We start from the raw sequence: 16,671 nt of genomic DNA on the forward strand, positions 1-16,671 counted from the left end.
GATTTCTGAAACAGGTTCCACGTATCACGGGACATAGTGCATACTTCGCTTCTCACCATATTCCGTGAGAAAGTTCCGCGGTTACGATAGTTACAACTCGATCAATGTTCGATCAACTATAACCTGTCTGTTATCTATCGTCGGGACAGAAAGAGTCGATCCCTTCGAGTTAGTTCGTATAAAATTTCAACAGCCATTTATATACGTCCCAACAGCTGGGAAATTTTTTATTCGCTTGTATATGCCAAATATAGGCCGTCGTAAAAAAAGCGATATAGTAAAAGTCATGCTCGAAACTGCGACGTAAAACCGTAGAGTCGAATTTCCGTTTTATCGTCGCGATGCCGAAGTTTTGCTACAATTGGCTCGCGAAAGTATCGACAAAGAGAAGAAGAAGAAAAAAAGGTAGAAAGTGATATGAATGTTATCGGCTCGAATAGACGGATGACTTATTCGAGTTAGATCGTCAAATATTAATCGTTAGTTAATCCACTGCTCTCGTCATCGGTAGTTGGAGTTTCCATTCGCTGGAAATGTTTTTCAAACAACTTCAATTTCAAACAATAAGTGTATTAAAAATATTTGATCTTAGAGCACGTTTATCAAGAATATTAAGAATATTTTATTATAGCGTAGGCAAAACTAAACTGCCTCTCGATTATTTTAACGCGTTTAAGGAGCAGGATACGATACCCGGTGCCTATTATAATCTGTAGACGATTATTCCCGGGAAAAGAAGTCTTCGAGCGTTCGCAACGCGGAACAGCCTTGGTGCCAGATGCGCGCTGGATCTGATCGTTTCGATGTTTCGATATTCCGAAGGAATATCTCGGCGGTAGAGAACGGGGAGAATTATTTTTTTAGCGATCTAGAGAGAGGGAAGCTGCAATCCTGTCGATGAACGGTGATGCATCGACGGACGACGATTGTTCGGAAGCCCGTTAGCGCCGGTTCGTAACCGGGATTCCACGGGAGTATCGTCTCCCTTCCTTCCTATCACCATTCTCTTCATCCTCCACCACCACCACCTCCTCCTCCTCCTCTTCCTCCTCTTCTTCCTCCTGCCTCTCCATTCCCATTCCTCTACCCCTTTCATGTCCAGATCACGCGATGATACAGGAATGTCTGGGATGCCGAGAGCGATGGCGTAGTGCTCTTGGTTGACCCGGCATGGCCATTATCGTGATTACATTAGGTGCTATCCTACTGGGTAACGTGGCGTCGCGTACCCGCGAACCACCTGGTTTGCTGAGCGTACAATTCGATGGCGGAGGCCGGATCGTCAGATAGCCCCGATCCGCCGCTATCTGATGTCCTTTACACGATTCGCGTCTCGTTTTGCCGCCACCCACCGTCCCTCCCCCTACCCCCTACGCATCCTATATTACCTACAATTTGGATCGTTGTCCACGGTGACTTTCGGTACAGGAGCCATGCCGCATTACGATTCCGCTGCGCGTCGATGATCGTGCTATCCGCCAGAGACCGATAAACGAATTTCCGTTTCTCTCGATGGCGATTGCTAGACGAATTTTCACTCTTCGTTGCTTAGTTTTATTGATATTAAAAAATCGGTTAGACGCCGATGCCCTCCCGTATCGATCGATAATCATCGGGAAGGTAAAAGGTAAAAGGCTTAAATTGCAAAATTTGAGAAACCGGATCAACGCTCGTTGGAAGCTTCAGCATTGAGGTGCATATTTTTACGTTGAGTCAGTGAGCAATCGGCAAAGTATTTTAGTTTCGAATACTACTGTGGTACGTTATTAGACGGAAGATTTGAGTACGTTGTCTAAAAAAAAAAAAAAAAAAAAACACGATCACTTGTAATTCGAAGGTCACAGACTCGAAAAAAAAGGAAAACAAGGGAAAATTGTTGCAATCGCTAAAGCTTGAAATCTAGCCGCGTGGTTGATCAATTTGTCCGTCCGAAAGTGTCATGATCCGTGGAGGTATCAAAGGCACCTCCGCGTCGACGACGAACGAGAACGACGCGACTCGGCGCGACACGGCGCGACGCCTACGAGGAGTTTGCCTCGGTAATAGAGCCGACGTCGTTTATCCCTCCCTTTTTGAGACTTTATTCCGGCTAGATATTCCCGGGAGATCGCGGCTCGAGACTAACGTTTTATAACTTGCAGTTTCTCCGGTGTGTCGTATAGTTGGGTTATCCAACGACATGCTAGACGTCTACGCTTTTACATTTTTTTTTTTTTTCTCGCGTCTCTCCCCTCTCAACCCGTTCTCAAGCCGCTTCGGGGCGACTTCGTTTTTCTTTCGTTTGGTCTATTATGTAAATAGCAATAGATCAGGTTGTCACGGCTGCAGAGAGAAGGGGTGGAAGAGCATACGTGCGCCTCGATTCCGCCGTTACGCACGTGGAACAGAAAACTCGCGTGCGTATTTCGTATATAACGGATAAAGGGGACGGATAGAGGCGGCGTATTGTGTAGGCGATCGAAGCACGATCGAACGTTGAAAGCCGCGGACCATCGTGCACGCTTCGATAATCGCGATTGAGAGGTTCGAGAGTCGAAACGATCCGGACCAGGCCTCGGTGTGCCTCGGTCTCGCGGACGATCCGCTTTCCTCGTCGATCCTCCTTCATTCTTTCTTTTTTTCTCTCTCGTTTCACTCTCTTGTTTTTTGTTCCTGTTTTTCTCATCGGCGAAAACGAAACATAACGAAAGGGTTTTCGCGTTTCCTCTTCGCGGAGCCTGGCGTTTCACCCGAACCGTCCGTTAGACCGGCGTCTTTCGTCGCATTTCGGAGTCTCGTTTCGCGTAATTTCGCAAGACCGCAATCTACGCGGAACAGGTGAAGGCTGGAAAATGGCCGGGATGTTTTCGTCGTGTGGCAACGGTACACGCGGAGCGAAAGGATGTTACCGCGAGAGTTCATTTCTTATCGCTCCGTTCTTCCGGCTGCCCCATTTCCTCTCGCTGTTTCTTCTCTTTTTAAACGCCAATTTTCTAATACACTTGCCCGGCCTCTCTCGCCCGGCGCGCGTTTCCTTCCCCCCCTCCCCCCTTTTTTCCCCGTCCGTTGCTCGCGAGCTGCTCTTTTTTTACTCTTTACTGGTTCTATAACGAGATACGCACTTTGAAAAAAAAAAGGAAACGTTTGAAGTTTTATTTAAGAGGAGGAGAAGAGCCGGTACAATTTGCGGAATTTTGCGCGTTCAGTGGCCAAATGGGCCTCGTTTCTCAACGAATTTAATATTTAAGTAACGCGTCGCTCTTCCTTCCACCGTTGCGGGTGCGGGTGGTTCGAATTTATACTCGCTCCCAACCGTTCCCCCTCTTTTTTTCGTTTTCTCTCGCCGCGCCGTTCGTCTCTGGTTTTCTCGTCTCTTGCGTTTGCAAGAGTTTTTTGTGTACGCAATTATTATTAACTTCGGGCCGACGAGCACGGCGGGACCCGGGGAGAGGGGACGAACGCGCAACGCGTTGTATGTGGGAAGAGAGCGCATCGGGAGCGGAGAGAAAGGAGAGCGGCGAGGGCAAGAGCGAGGGAATTGTGGCCGCGGGTGAATGCGCGTTGTTGTATACATCTCGCCCCCGTGTTTCCGTGCTTCGCGTAATTACCGTAGAGCGAAAGCTTAATCATTGCCGACTCGCCGCGCGGGAAATTACCAACCGCTCGCGAAAGGATCCTAGGCCGCGTGTGCGATAGGTTGAGAGCAATAACGAGAAAGCCTCGAGACGAGGGATCGCGCGCCGCTTCTCCGCTGCCCTTTGACCCCCGTCATTTTTCTCCGAAAAGGCGAACCACCTGACCACGCAGTGTCGTTCGCGTCGCCAACAGCGAACCGAGCCCTTTCGCGACTCTTTGCCTCAATCAGTTGAGGGCCAGTCGAGGAAACGCGGTCGTCCTTGTAGGCAAAAGGCGAAGTTGCGGTTAGACACGCGAAGACGCGATCCCATCGATCGTCCTTCCCCCCTCCTGCCTCGCCTTTCCTCTCCTCTCCTCTACGCTTCGCTCGCTTGCTCACTCTATCCACGCTCTTGCCCTCCCCCTCGATGGAAATTGCGACGTACGCGTCATTTGCGGAACTTTGAAAAGTCCGCGATCTCTCTCTCGACCTCGACCTGTCGCGTGCTGGTCGGCCGTGGCCCGGCAGCCACTTCTCACCTTCCTAACAATCGGATCCACCCGTAGCTTTCGTGTCGCGTTTCTACCGACGCCCGAGATCGATCGATTTCCGTCCTTTCTGGCCCCGGTGATGGATCGAGGTCTCTTCCGCCGCGGTAACAACCTTCGTTTCTTCCCTTCTCGCGGGGGCGAGTCCCGCTTCACCGTGCGACGACCCCGGCCGTTTCGCGTATCACGTTCCAACCGCCGTTCACGTTCCTCCTTCGTTTCGTTCCGAAATTTTTTTCCTCCTTCTCCTCCTCCACGCACACCCCTCTTCCCCAACCCTACAGTTTGCTGCGAATTTTCTCTCAATTCTGTCAGATATCGTCAGAACACGTCGGATATCTCTCGATCTCTCGTTTGATAATTCATATTTGTATATTTGTGCAATTATCATCAATTTATTGTTACTGTTATTAACTAAATTTAAAGATCGTCTTGACGTGGACTTGACGAAGCGCACCACTGTCCTTTCACGATTCTTGGTCTTTTGAGCCGTTGCGCTGAGCAACTGGTTCGCGGACCGTAACGAGTGACCGAACCCCGTATACAATAATTTGTCGCTTTCTTTTTCTTTTTGAACTCGTCGATACGATATCACTGGATAGAAATCATTAAGAAGTAATAAATTTCTCATTTGTTTTGCCTAGATTACATTTAAATATACTTAAAATTGAGAGAAAATATTGTCGACGTGCGTGGCACGTCATTCCATCGCAAGAGGTTAAATGCTTAAATATTTGAAGAGTAACACTTCTCCAATCCTCTTACTGCTCCAAGATTTTAACATCGTGTCCGACCGCATATCTGAATAATATAATGGAGGCAATTAGAACTCGAAGAATCGAGCAGGACTTTGGTAGAAAACGGAATTTTGGGATCCACCGTGTGCGACTTGGCGCGAGACAATGTTAAACCTGTAACGCCTTTTAAAGTCGAGAGGGTCGGGAGAGCCACGCGATTCTCCAGCCAACACGGACGAGTTACGTATCGAGCTTGCGTTAAAGCTGTACACCTATGCATCGTGCAGGTTAGTCGCAGCGCCTCGAGAATCGATAAGGTGCAACGAAAGCTCAAACTTGTACGCTCACCGTCTACGGCAGCCCGCCCATTTTGCCGTCGCACGAGACCGCAATACACGAGTAACGAATCGTTGTAATTTCTTGCGCGATACATTCCATCAAACGTATCAATTTACGAGGAGCATTTCGTAATTTCGGGGCAAGCCGTACAGGGGGATAGGATGCAGATAGACGATTGAGAGTAATCGGGGACGATGGGGAAACAGCGTGGGTATATCGGTTCCCGCGTGGCTTTCCTTAAAAGCCTCGAACTATGAGAAACCGAAGATTCCGGTAGTCAGAGCGTGTCGCGCGTCAATTGAATCGTTGGTAGGACGTGACCGGAAACTCGTAAAGTTGCTATCTTCTCTTAAGCATTTTACCTTCGGGTTACTTTCTTTTTTCTCTCTCTTGTCCTGTCTAAATTCCATTTCTCCATTCTTTCCTTCTGTTTTCCTTCGTCCTTTTTTTCTCCTCTCCAGTTTCGACAAAAGCTCGTCGCTATCGGTATTTATCGATAGTGTTGATTTTTACGCACTTATGGGAAACTTAGTGGCGCGAGTTATGTTTAATATGTAGCACACGTTGCAACATGTTCGGCAGATGACACGATATTTTATCCAGGTCGATATTTCCAAATTTACGAATTTTATCCAGAAATATTTCAGTATATTTGTGTATTTAGATATTAAATATCGTGACAGCTAGTCTATTGTAATGTTATTAATTATTGTATGTTCTAGATATTTTCGTCGAGAGGTAGAAAATACAAATATTTCGCGAGAGATAGAAAATACAGTATTTATATACAGCTGACAAGTAACCGTAATTAAATATTAAAAAACCTATTTTCTCATAAAACTACTAAATAGACATAACAAGAATAGTATTTTAGATATTTTAACTTTTAACTTTTAACTTTTATAATAATATTTTAGATATATTAACTTTTAACTTTTATAATAGTATTTTAGATACATTAACTTTTAACTTTTAACTTTTATAATAGTATTTTAGATATTTTATCTTTTCACTTTGCTGTGATTTTTATCTGCGTCTTACAAATTCTCCCCAAAGCGTAAGTTCGCCGATAAATGTGTTACAATTTGTGTCCGGACAAACGCGAGTTCTCATTGGCATAAAATAATTCTTAAACTCTTTCGAAAACAATTTTCCAAGGATCAACGAAACCAAAACGTCGTTATTTAGATATGTGCTTAATTTCCCTCCGGCATTCCTGTTCCCGATATTTTCAATTCGATATCAGCGAAAGGAGCACGCTGGGAAACTGTATTGTCCGAAACTTCTCGACCGACGAGAGACGAGAGTTTTCGAGCATGTGGGCAGCGATTCTTGTTTTTTTTCTTTATCTTCTTTCATTGGATGAAAAACGCGAAACGCGTAGGGACGGTCATTCGACGTACACGCGTCGTTCGTCGTTCGGGAAACGGCATTGAGCATATTTAAAAAGGGCGAGGCTGACGAGACGCGAAGGCTGTCGCTCGTCCGTGGTCTGTCATCTCGAAACGAACGGTTGAATCGGCTCGCCGCGGAAATCAGGAGGCGACGTCCCCTCTTCGGTTTGCATCGCGATGCCGCGCGATTTCAGCGAAACGAAACGAAACGAGAAATGAAAAAAAAAAAAAAAGAAGAAAAAAGAAAGGGGAATCGCTCGTGCGATATTGGTTAACACGCTGGTTACGCGTGGTCGGCGAAGCGTTTTATTTTCCAGCGGCGGACCCCGCAGTCGGAGACAAGACAAGGCATCCGACGCGACGAGTATTTCCGACAGTGTTCGCGCGAAACGCCGTGCGACGCGACCAGCTATTAACCATTATGCGAAAGTTCTTTTCTTTCGGCGCGCCGCTCGTCTCTGGGTGGGGAAAAAAGCTCGCTGGCCGGAAAAATGTTCGAAATTCGATGCAGCGGCGCGCGCGTCCGTCTCTGTTCGCTTGTCCGGCGACGCGCGTGTCCGACGAAAGGCAGCCGGCGATGTCGCTTCGTTTCTATCAAGCGAAATGCAACTGCATTAAATATTCACCGCGTGAAACGCGGTTGCGATTTTGGTCGGGGTTTCGCGCGTCGCGTTGGTTACGAGTTTATTTCGAGGCTAACAACGTCGCCGTCGAGGAATAAAGGGGTGGAAACAAAAAAAAAAAAAAAAAAAAAAAAAAGATACTCGAGGTGGAGCAACGAAAAGAGAGAGAGAGAGAGAGAGAGAGAGAGAGAGAGAGAGAGAGAGAGAGAGGAACGTACTCCTTTTCGTTTCAGCGCTCGGCGGTTTTATTACGAGTCCGCCGGAATTTTCTAATTTGTCAGTGGCTCGCCGGCGCAGGATCGCGCGTTCGTAATCTCCGTCGCGTTGTCGATTAAAATTCAAGTCTGCGAGCGCGGCCGACCAAACCGGAATCGATAACCCGGAGGATCTTCGCGAAACGAGATACTCTCGGATACAACGGCGCGTACAACCGAAAGACGGTAAACAGTGACGTTGTTACGCGTTACCTCGGAGATACGAAATATCCGCCTCGCCGAGCTCCGGTAATGACGTCGAACGATGACAACGACGTGCTCCCACGAACCCCGAACCCGGCGTCCTTGTCTTCTTTACTTTTTCCACCTTCTTATCCCCCCCCTCCCTCCCCCTGTCTCTTTTTCTTTCTAATAATTTTCTCTCCGTATCCCCGGACCTGTATCGGTTCGTTTCGACACTGGAATCGGATTTCTCCGACTTGCGTACCAACTGGAGATGGAATCGAGTATCTCGTAAATAAGATCCGAATCTCGCAAGTACCTCCGACGGTACCTTTCGAGTACACGTTTGTTTATTTAGCTTGCTGTTTAAAGGCTGCTTCGGATATGCACCGCTTAACTTAATCCGACGATTATTGCAGCGGTATTCAACTTGACTCGAGTTGGCGAGCACTCGATGTTGAACTTGATCCCATCGCTACCGTAGAGCGAGCGCGTGCTAACAAGAGTCGTACATTTTCCTCCGAAAAACCGTACCGTAACCAGGGAAATATCCAACTGGATGTTTCAAAGTGGTTCGAACAGACGATTCGGGCAGGCAGGTTCGTTTGGGTCGCGAGCATAATCATCGCGTCAATCCATATTCACCGGCGTCGAAAGCTACGAGGAATCGATAACCGCGGAGTTATTTTAACGACTGGGAACCATTCCTCCTCCGACTGGCGATACATTCGCGGAAGATTCTCGAGCCCCGGGTTGGTTCACGGGACGGAAATTGCTTCTTTTTAATCGGTTCCTCGATTTTTCCGGCGTCCAATAACGGGAGGACGATGAAATCGTCGAACGAATTTTAAAATATGGATTTCCTCGGGAGTGGCGTCCTGAGGTTAAGGAGGTGACACAGAGAAAAAGGGAGAGAGAGAGAGAGAGAGAGAGAGAGAGAGAGAGAGAGAGAGATGCGAGAGTGGAGAAGTTATCCGATAGAGACTCGATATAAAAAGTCCGAGAGAGTAAACTTTGTCGAGAACGCTTCGCACAGATCGAAAGTTGCCTCTATCTCGGCGCAAGAAACGTCCGTCGAACTAGAATTTCCTTCGTATACCGCAGGAAGGTGTTGGCGGAGGAGGAGGAGGAGGAGGAAGTGGAGGAGGAAGGTGTTGGAGCACGGCCCCGCTCGATGCGCGACCCGAGTCGAGGGGTGATAGCCGACGACCGTGTTCCGTGTAGCCAGCCAGAACCCCTCGACTCCGCGACATCAACAAGTGACAAGGAGGGTAGTAGCAAAAACTCCGTCGTGGCGGCGCGTCCCATCGTCGTGCTCGCGATAAAAGCTCGCCGCTATGGGCGAAAGTTATGAACGCTCGAGACTGTCTGCGAAAACTATGAGCATCACATTCCCCGATTAAAACGATTTAACGCCCGCCTATTCTTTTTTCCTCTCTCCTCGCCCTTTCGCCTCCGTTGAATTAACGTTCCATCGATCCGGTTATTTATTCCGATCAGACGCCTGCGGTTGCACGTGGAGAGGTATACGTGCAGATGTGTGTACGTATCGCGTCTCGGTTGATGGGCGAAAAAATTCCAAAGAATCGTCGTCGTGACGCGATTGGGGTGGACGATCGGTCTACTTGCCGACGTAAATTGGCGCGGATTAATCGCGGTAAGGAAACAACCGGATAGTTTGTGGACGGCTCGCAACAGGATGGATGGATGGATGCATGGATAGATGGATGGTTGGATGGATGGATGGATGGATGGATGGATGGACGGATGGATAGACCGGATATATGGGTAAATGCGCGTGAGTGGTTAGAGAAGCGGAGTTGGGAAACATACGTAAGTCTCGAGGTTTGGCGGAAGCCGGTTTGTGTACGCGGAAAGGTGGCTAGCCGGCGGGTCACTTGAGGCCCGTCGAAGCAACCGGAGTAACCGAAGCTCACAAAACTCCTGCTTCTCCTGTTGCTGTTTCCTGTTGTTCGGAGTTGTTCCGAGCGCACGCGCGTGCACGGACGCGATAGTCGCCGACGCGCAACCAGGTTACCGAACGAGCGAGCGGGCGAACGAGCGAGCGAACGAGCGTGCGGCTTCACCGAGCATAAGGAGCAACTCGCACGGTACCGTGGCCCAGCCTTCGGCAAATGCATGCCCTGTAAATTGCCTGGCATTTAATTACCATGAGTAGGCAGACCCTGCACGCTAAAGCCAAGAGCACTCTCTCACTTTCCCCTCCTTTCTCCTCGCTCTTTCTCCTCTTCTCCCGGCCTCTCTCTTTCGTAACCCTCCACCCCCGAGCTTTGCCTCTCTTCCCCTGCTTGTGCATGCCGTTTTCGCTCCCGTATCTCTCCTCGTCCGCCCTTCACCTTTTCCGAGCGCCAGAGCGTAGTACCTCTGACCCTCCTACATCTCTCCATCTGCCTTAGGCTTACAGCCTACAACGCGTGTTACCAAGTACCGCTAAATTAAACACCTGCTTCAGTCAAACGGTACGTACCTCTACTCACCGCGCTACGACCTACAAACTACACGGCTCAAAGCTCGCCCCCTCGCCTCTCGGCCAACCTTCTCCTCCTGCCGACGTTTGCCGCTTCTAATTGGACGATGCTACGTCCCTTTCCTCTTTTCTCTCTCTCTCTCTCTCTCTCTTTCTTTCTCTTTCGTTCTTCTTTGTGACACACACGATTACGCGAGAGCGAAAAGAGCCGAGATAAAAAAGATCGCAGATCGTACGGAATTTTTCGTTTATTACACGCGACCACCGTTCTCTGTTCTCGTTCGTACGGAAATGTCGTAATCACGGGCTGGACGGCGTCTGGGTCTCTCGGTGAAACGGAAGCTTTGCAACTCGAGAGATCCCGGAGTTTGCATACCTCGGTGCTCCGACTAGAATAGCTGCTAAGTTTGCTAGATTTCGACATCCCCTCAAGAGCCACGGCTCGTAATTAAGATATTTATCGGCAAAGTCGAGATCGTTTTGTCTCTCCACCACCCCGTCCCATCCTTCGCCCCGGCTTGTCGTTTGTTTCAATTTATCGCCTGAAAGAGAGACAGAGAGGACTCGAGAAACGAACCGAGCCCGGCCGCGCCGCGACTTTTCGTGGCCTTGATTTCGCCGCGTTTTCACCAGACACTGACGTAATTTCCCACCATTCGTCTCACGATGCATTTTAATTTAGCTCCTTTCTCGAGTTTACCGCCGCCGCCGCCGCCGCCGCCGCCGCCGCCGTCGTCGGTGGTGATTCGTGAGTCGGTGTCCCGGGCTCCGAGAACTTCTAACGGGGTGGCCTCTTTGGGGGTGTTTTTGATTTGTTGGCTCCCGCGGGACCACTGTTGGCCAAAGAGGGAGAGGTTGGGAGTTATTAGGTGCGACGGAGACAGATAGAATGACGCGGAACCAAGGGGAGGACGATGAGGTACGGCGTGTTGTAGGGAGGCGGCGGTGGAAGAGGTGGTGGAGGAGAGAAAGCGCCGGAGAAAGGGAATAGGGTGAAAACCATGGGCGTACGACGGCGCAGAGGGACGAACGGAGGAGTGGTTGGGTAACCGCACATTATGTGATTTCTACAGGGAGCTAGCTAACTTTGCGATTGAATTGTACCGGCGACAATGGCAATCTGCCAGGCCACTCGACGGGTTCTCCGGAACAGGATTTTCAACGATTTCGCCGCGCTATTCCAACGTCGCACGGCGTTGCGTATCCTTCCCCGCGATTGAAATTCTTTCGCGATGAGAATGCGAACATGCGCCGCCGACAACGCCGATCGACCGTTTCTCCACCTTGTTTCTTTCTTTTTCTTCTTTTTCTTTTTCTTTTTCTTTCCTCTCCACTGACTCCCTTTCTTCGCGTTCACCCCTTTTCTTTCTATTGGTAACGATACTTCTCGACGCGTATCTCGAACGACGATCAGTTGGTCGACGTGGTACTGCATGACGAAAACCAATCAATTTTCTTCGAACGCCCGATGATCCAGCAGACCTTGATATAATATATAATCCTTTGTGTACACGTTATTCTTCTCGGAGGTGTTTAGCGAGTGATTTGCGCAAACGAACAGGGATTGAACTTGTGGCAGGAAGACGGAGCTTTGGTTTCGAAAATATTTTCTGATGCGTATCGGACCGACTGGGTTTCGACTTGACTCTGTTTACGATGTGTCGTGTTGTACCGAGACGTTTTGCACGGTTGTACGAGATGATTTTCGTTCCCCAAGAATACGTCATAAAAATAAAATACACGTACAACTGAGGCATTGCACTATCCAGAGTACACACAAGCGTAAGCAGGAATCGAAGCTTTAATCCACATCGAAAACTTTAGTCCACATTCTCTGGTTATTCTTTCGCTGGAGTATCAGTTACCGTTATTCGATTGTCCTCCATAAAGTTGAAAATCTTTCGAACGTGAAGAAAATTGACGAATAGGAAGAAGAGGAAGAAGAAAAAGAGTAGACGCAGCAGAAAGGGAAGAAGAGGAAAAGAAGGTTGTTTAATTTCGCAGAAAATGCGTTACACGGGGCAACGCGGGACGAGAGAATAGAAAAGTATGGGTTTTAAATTTTGACGGGATCGGAAGCCGGTCGGTTGCGGCTTCGACAGTTAATATTTGAACGGGATCTAACGCCCGTAGATGTCGGGCGAAACCATCGCGTTCATAGAAACGCGGACCGTGAAAAAAGCGGCGCGCGAAGGCATTACGATTTTAAAATTCGGGAGGAGAAAAACCGATTGTTTCACGAAGAACGAGCGCGAGCCAACTGCCTGGGAGTTGCTTCTAGAGAAGGAAGACGATTTTCAAATATTTACGGGAACCGTTCCGTAAACCAAACGAAACCCCCGTACCAAACCAAACCCAAGGAATATCACGTTCTCTTTCGAAAACGTTTTCCTTTCCGAAAGAAACCGCAGCGACGTGAAACTTTGCCAGTCGTCGAATCTCTTGATATATATATATATATATATATTTCGATGTATCGAACGCGCCGAGAGGCAGATTCTCCCCGATCGAACGTTACGCCGAATCTCGAGACTTTTACGAAACATATTTTCACGAGGTTCGTTACTTTGGAATCATCAATTTTCGTCGAATCTCTGACTGTGAGACAACAAGTGGCAAGAGACCCTGCATTATCTGACGGTTAATATATTTAGATTGCACGGGGAAGAGTTTCCTACTGTTAGACGAAGTGTGAAAAAAAAAAAGAAAAAAATAGATACAGCAACTTGTACATTTAGTCTAGCTGTAACTTTTTTTTTCGTAGTTAGGCGGCTATTTTAACTCTTACGTGGACAGCTGGATAACTCGGTTAACAGCGATAATTTTATTTTTGTGCATTACCGAAACTTCATACTGGCTCTCTTCCGACGATGAAAAAAAGGGTACCGTTTTAAGCGAGTTGAGTGAAAAAATTGCTCGAAACTGCGCTGTAAAAGTAAATCGTTCGTGTCATTCGTGTATAGATGCGTGCTGTTCTTGACTCGTTGCAAACATTTGTTTGTTCCGGTGTAGCAACTATCGCATTTTATTTGTATAAACCAGTGTACATACATATCTGTTTCTGCTAAAAAAAAAAAAAAAAAAGAAAAAAAAATGTACAGGAGAACGTGAACCGGTACTCTGATTATTCAACAAACATATAACATATTTCAAAACTATTTCAAAATAGTGTCTGTCAATTTTTATTCGCCAAAAAAAAAAGGCGAGTCGCTGCGCAGCAAGTGGTGGAAGAGTTCGCGAAACAACGCGTGAAAAGTTGCCCGCTTGTCAAATGATCGCGCGTGGGAAATTAAAACGCGTTGATTTCACTCGTAGGAAAATTCCAATTCGAATCGCCGTGAATGGACTTGGCGTTCCCGCGATACCATCCCTCGTTTCTCCCGTTTCTTCTTCTCTCTCGTCCCTTCCGTATATCTCTTATCTTTTCGTTCGTTCGTCTTTGCCTCTTTACCTCGCGTGTTCCTCTCGTACGCGGCTCGCAGTGCCGGCCGGCCGGCCGGCTCGATGGATGGTCGCTATTTGTTTTTCGTTACGCGAAATTGCGACCCGGTATTTCTCGAGGGCTCGGCAAACTACGCTTGCCATCGACCACCGACCGTAAGCAGGACAGTCGTCTTAAAAGAAAAAAAAAAANAAAAAAAAAAAAGAGAAAACAGAAAAAGAAAGAAAGCGTATTTATTCTTCGCACGCACAGCGACTCGGAGACACATGGAGGAGGAGGTTGAACACGGGGGCAAGAGACACGGCCCGACTAACCGAGCGACGAAAGACGAAAAACCGACGGGCGACGGAGGAAATTATGGTCCCTTAGCTCGCGTTCCAGCAATTTAGCCCGCCTTCGCGAATCGGATGCATTTTCTTCGCTGGCTTCTTCGGCAACCACAACCACGACCGCCATCACCGCCACCGTCCCCCCCCCCCCCTCGTTTTTCTTTTCTTTCGTTCGCCGGTCTTCATCGAGCTCACCCTCAATGCTTACCTTTTTCTTCCGACGAGAAAGAAAGAGAGAGAGAGAGAGAGAGAGAGAGGAGGAGAAGTCACAAATTCAGAAACGTCGGCGAAGAATCTCGGTGTGCGGTTCTCGAGGCCGAGACTCGATCATCGCCGAAGGCCGACGCGAATATAATCTTTTTGTTCGTAGAATGTTGAACGAATCGGAAAAGATATATGAAGGATAGTGGGAAGAGGGATGGACACCGGTGATAGAGGGACACAAAGAATATCCAGAACCGTCGCCGTCGCTAGAAAATACCATCCATTCTTTTCGGCCATTCCGCCGCTTTTCCACGCGGTCCGCACGGTTTTGCCTGCGGGCCGGTCACGATTTAGGTTTACCTTTTCCAGGCTTACAGCGGATCTTACCGCAGTCGTCGAATTACGGTCGAACTTGAAACACGGTTTTAGACGTGTTTCGAGTCAACGTGTTTGGGATATTTCGTTCTACTTTAGCTTTCGTGATTTTTTTTTTTTTTTTTTTTACGAAAATACAAGTCTCTCTCTCTCTCTCTCTCTCACGAGATCCGTGTAATTCTACTCAGAACACGTCCACGTATTATTCACAAAAATATTTCAACACTTATTATACGTATTACGGTAAAATTCGAATGTCATAATTACATTGGCCAAGTTTGCAAAATATAAAAATATACTTGCAACTTAATTTCGCGACATTCGTGTCTATCAATTACATTTTTAATTCCTCGACTGTTAAATGTTGTCGTACGGCGTGTGTTTCAAGAATTGTTCAAAATTGCGATCTCGAAACGAGAACAAGCGCTAGAGAGCGTGGCGCGTGACGACATCGTTTCTTTGCACGTCCGTGGAAACACGGCGTATGCGGTGGCTTCCAGGGCAAGAAATTCCCTCGCGGACTGGCTCGTTTGCGAAATAGATGACAGGCAGAAAGTCTGTCCATTCTTTTTGCGAAACGGCCGGGTGTCTTGTGGGAACAACAGCGAGGGAAGTTCGACGAGTTGTCGCGGGGAAAGAAACGAGCGTCAGAAGGAAAAAGATTCGCGTCGTTGCGACACTTAGGTGCCGAGCTCGAACAACGACAAAGTCGAAGCTGTAATAAAAGCTCGAGTCGTAGATCGCGCTGGTTAAACGACTGGTCTTCAACCGGAAAATCAGTTTTCAAATAGGTGGTATTTTCGGATGGATCTGTTTATTCGTTCATTTCCTCACATTTGGATTGATATCCATTAAAATAGACATTTGACTAAATGTTTTAATCGACTTACGATTCGAATTTAGACGAAAATAATTCAATAAATATCGTTGACGTATATCGGATAACGCGTTCCAGAATTATTCGTCCAAAATTCCATTCATAAATCAAACAATCATATTAAAATGTCTCTCGCGATCACACGGAGAAACGAGGAGTAATTCGAGGATTTTAAAACGCTCGTCGACTCGTAACTTCTTCGCGTTTGGCGCGCGTGTCATCGATTCTGGTATAAAATCAGGATGCTACGCAGGATGCACGCAACGGGCAACGTTGAATTTCAACAACGTCGTTAATCACCCGGCCCGGGGAGGGTGAGGGACGGAAGGCAAAAAATAAAATCATTCGGATATGCCCGAATCGATCAGGCACGCGTCGTATTTCACTATCATACGTAGATCGTCACGCGTGACGCGCGTAACTGTCCTGTTCGCGAAAAGTTTGATTTATTTTAACAAAACGAAATTCCGATGGAATTTGCGCCGGAGCGAGCCAGGCCCGACCGTTACAACCGCAACCGTGGATACGAATCGATCAGAAATGAAAAACGTTGTAGTTTTGCGTCTCGTTCGTTTCCCGAATCTGCTTCGGCCATCTGCCCGCAGAGAATCTGCGGAGAATCTGTTGAACCGATAACCGGGAAATCGATCTCGAAGATCGATGCGTTTTGACCGCAATTAAGCAGAGTTAATCTTTTCGAAGCTCCGCCGCAAAGCGATCTCTGATCAGTGATCTTGATTGTGCAGGTATCGAAGATGATTTCATTCGTCTTTAGCACTTCGAGTTTGTTTCAAAGATTAGCACAGTCGCGATTTACTAGTTTACAGTTTCAAGATATTTTACGTAAAAATTTTCCTTTTCGTTCCAGGTATCCGCGAACAAAATCAACGTTGTAGTTTCCGCTGCGTAACCTCCTTTTCACATTCGTAACGATAGAGTTAAACGGCTGGCGAGGCAGCCTCGATGCATCATCGAGAGTGGAGCTTTGGCATATTAACGCTATCAGGTAGGTATATATGTATATGTATATATATAAATGTATGTATACACTGGGAAAAGGGTGTTCTCGCCCGTATACACTTGCCACTTAATCGGGCATCGGTAAATTTCCATAGTTTCGGGCAAACTGGTTGCGTTTTATTACCCTTGCGGTCTTGGCGGTAGATTATGGCTTGGAGATATAACTATTCGGACAACGGTGGTGTTGCGCTGGTTTCGCGAGTACGTTTCGCGGGGATAATCAGCGCGGCGCGCTTGCGAGCAGTCGTGAAATGTTTATCGGT

General features: G+C 47.6%; 1 protein-coding gene across 4 annotated transcripts in view; it reads left to right on the forward strand.

Annotated features, from left to right (window-relative positions):
• The window catches only part of LOC122532330, a 34,399-nt gene that overhangs the window by 4,479 nt on the left and 13,249 nt on the right, over positions 1-16,671 (forward strand). For 2 of the 4 annotated variants that reach the window (XM_043661024.1, XM_043661025.1), the window contains exon 2: positions 16,257-16,394. In XM_043661024.1, coding sequence (XP_043516959.1) covers positions 16,352-16,394 — 43 coding nt within the window. In that variant the 5' untranslated portion in view covers positions 16,257-16,351. Of the gene's footprint in view, positions 1-14,302; positions 14,325-16,256; positions 16,395-16,671 lie in introns of those variants that run through there. The other 2 variants (XM_043661026.1, XM_043661027.1) reach the window with 2 other exon arrangements.

The sequence above is a fragment of the Frieseomelitta varia genome, unplaced genomic scaffold (assembly GCF_011392965.1).
Source record: "Frieseomelitta varia isolate USP_RPSP 00005682 unplaced genomic scaffold, Fvar_1.2 scaffold_447, whole genome shotgun sequence".
Classification (NCBI taxonomy): domain Eukaryota; kingdom Metazoa; phylum Arthropoda; class Insecta; order Hymenoptera; family Apidae; genus Frieseomelitta; species Frieseomelitta varia.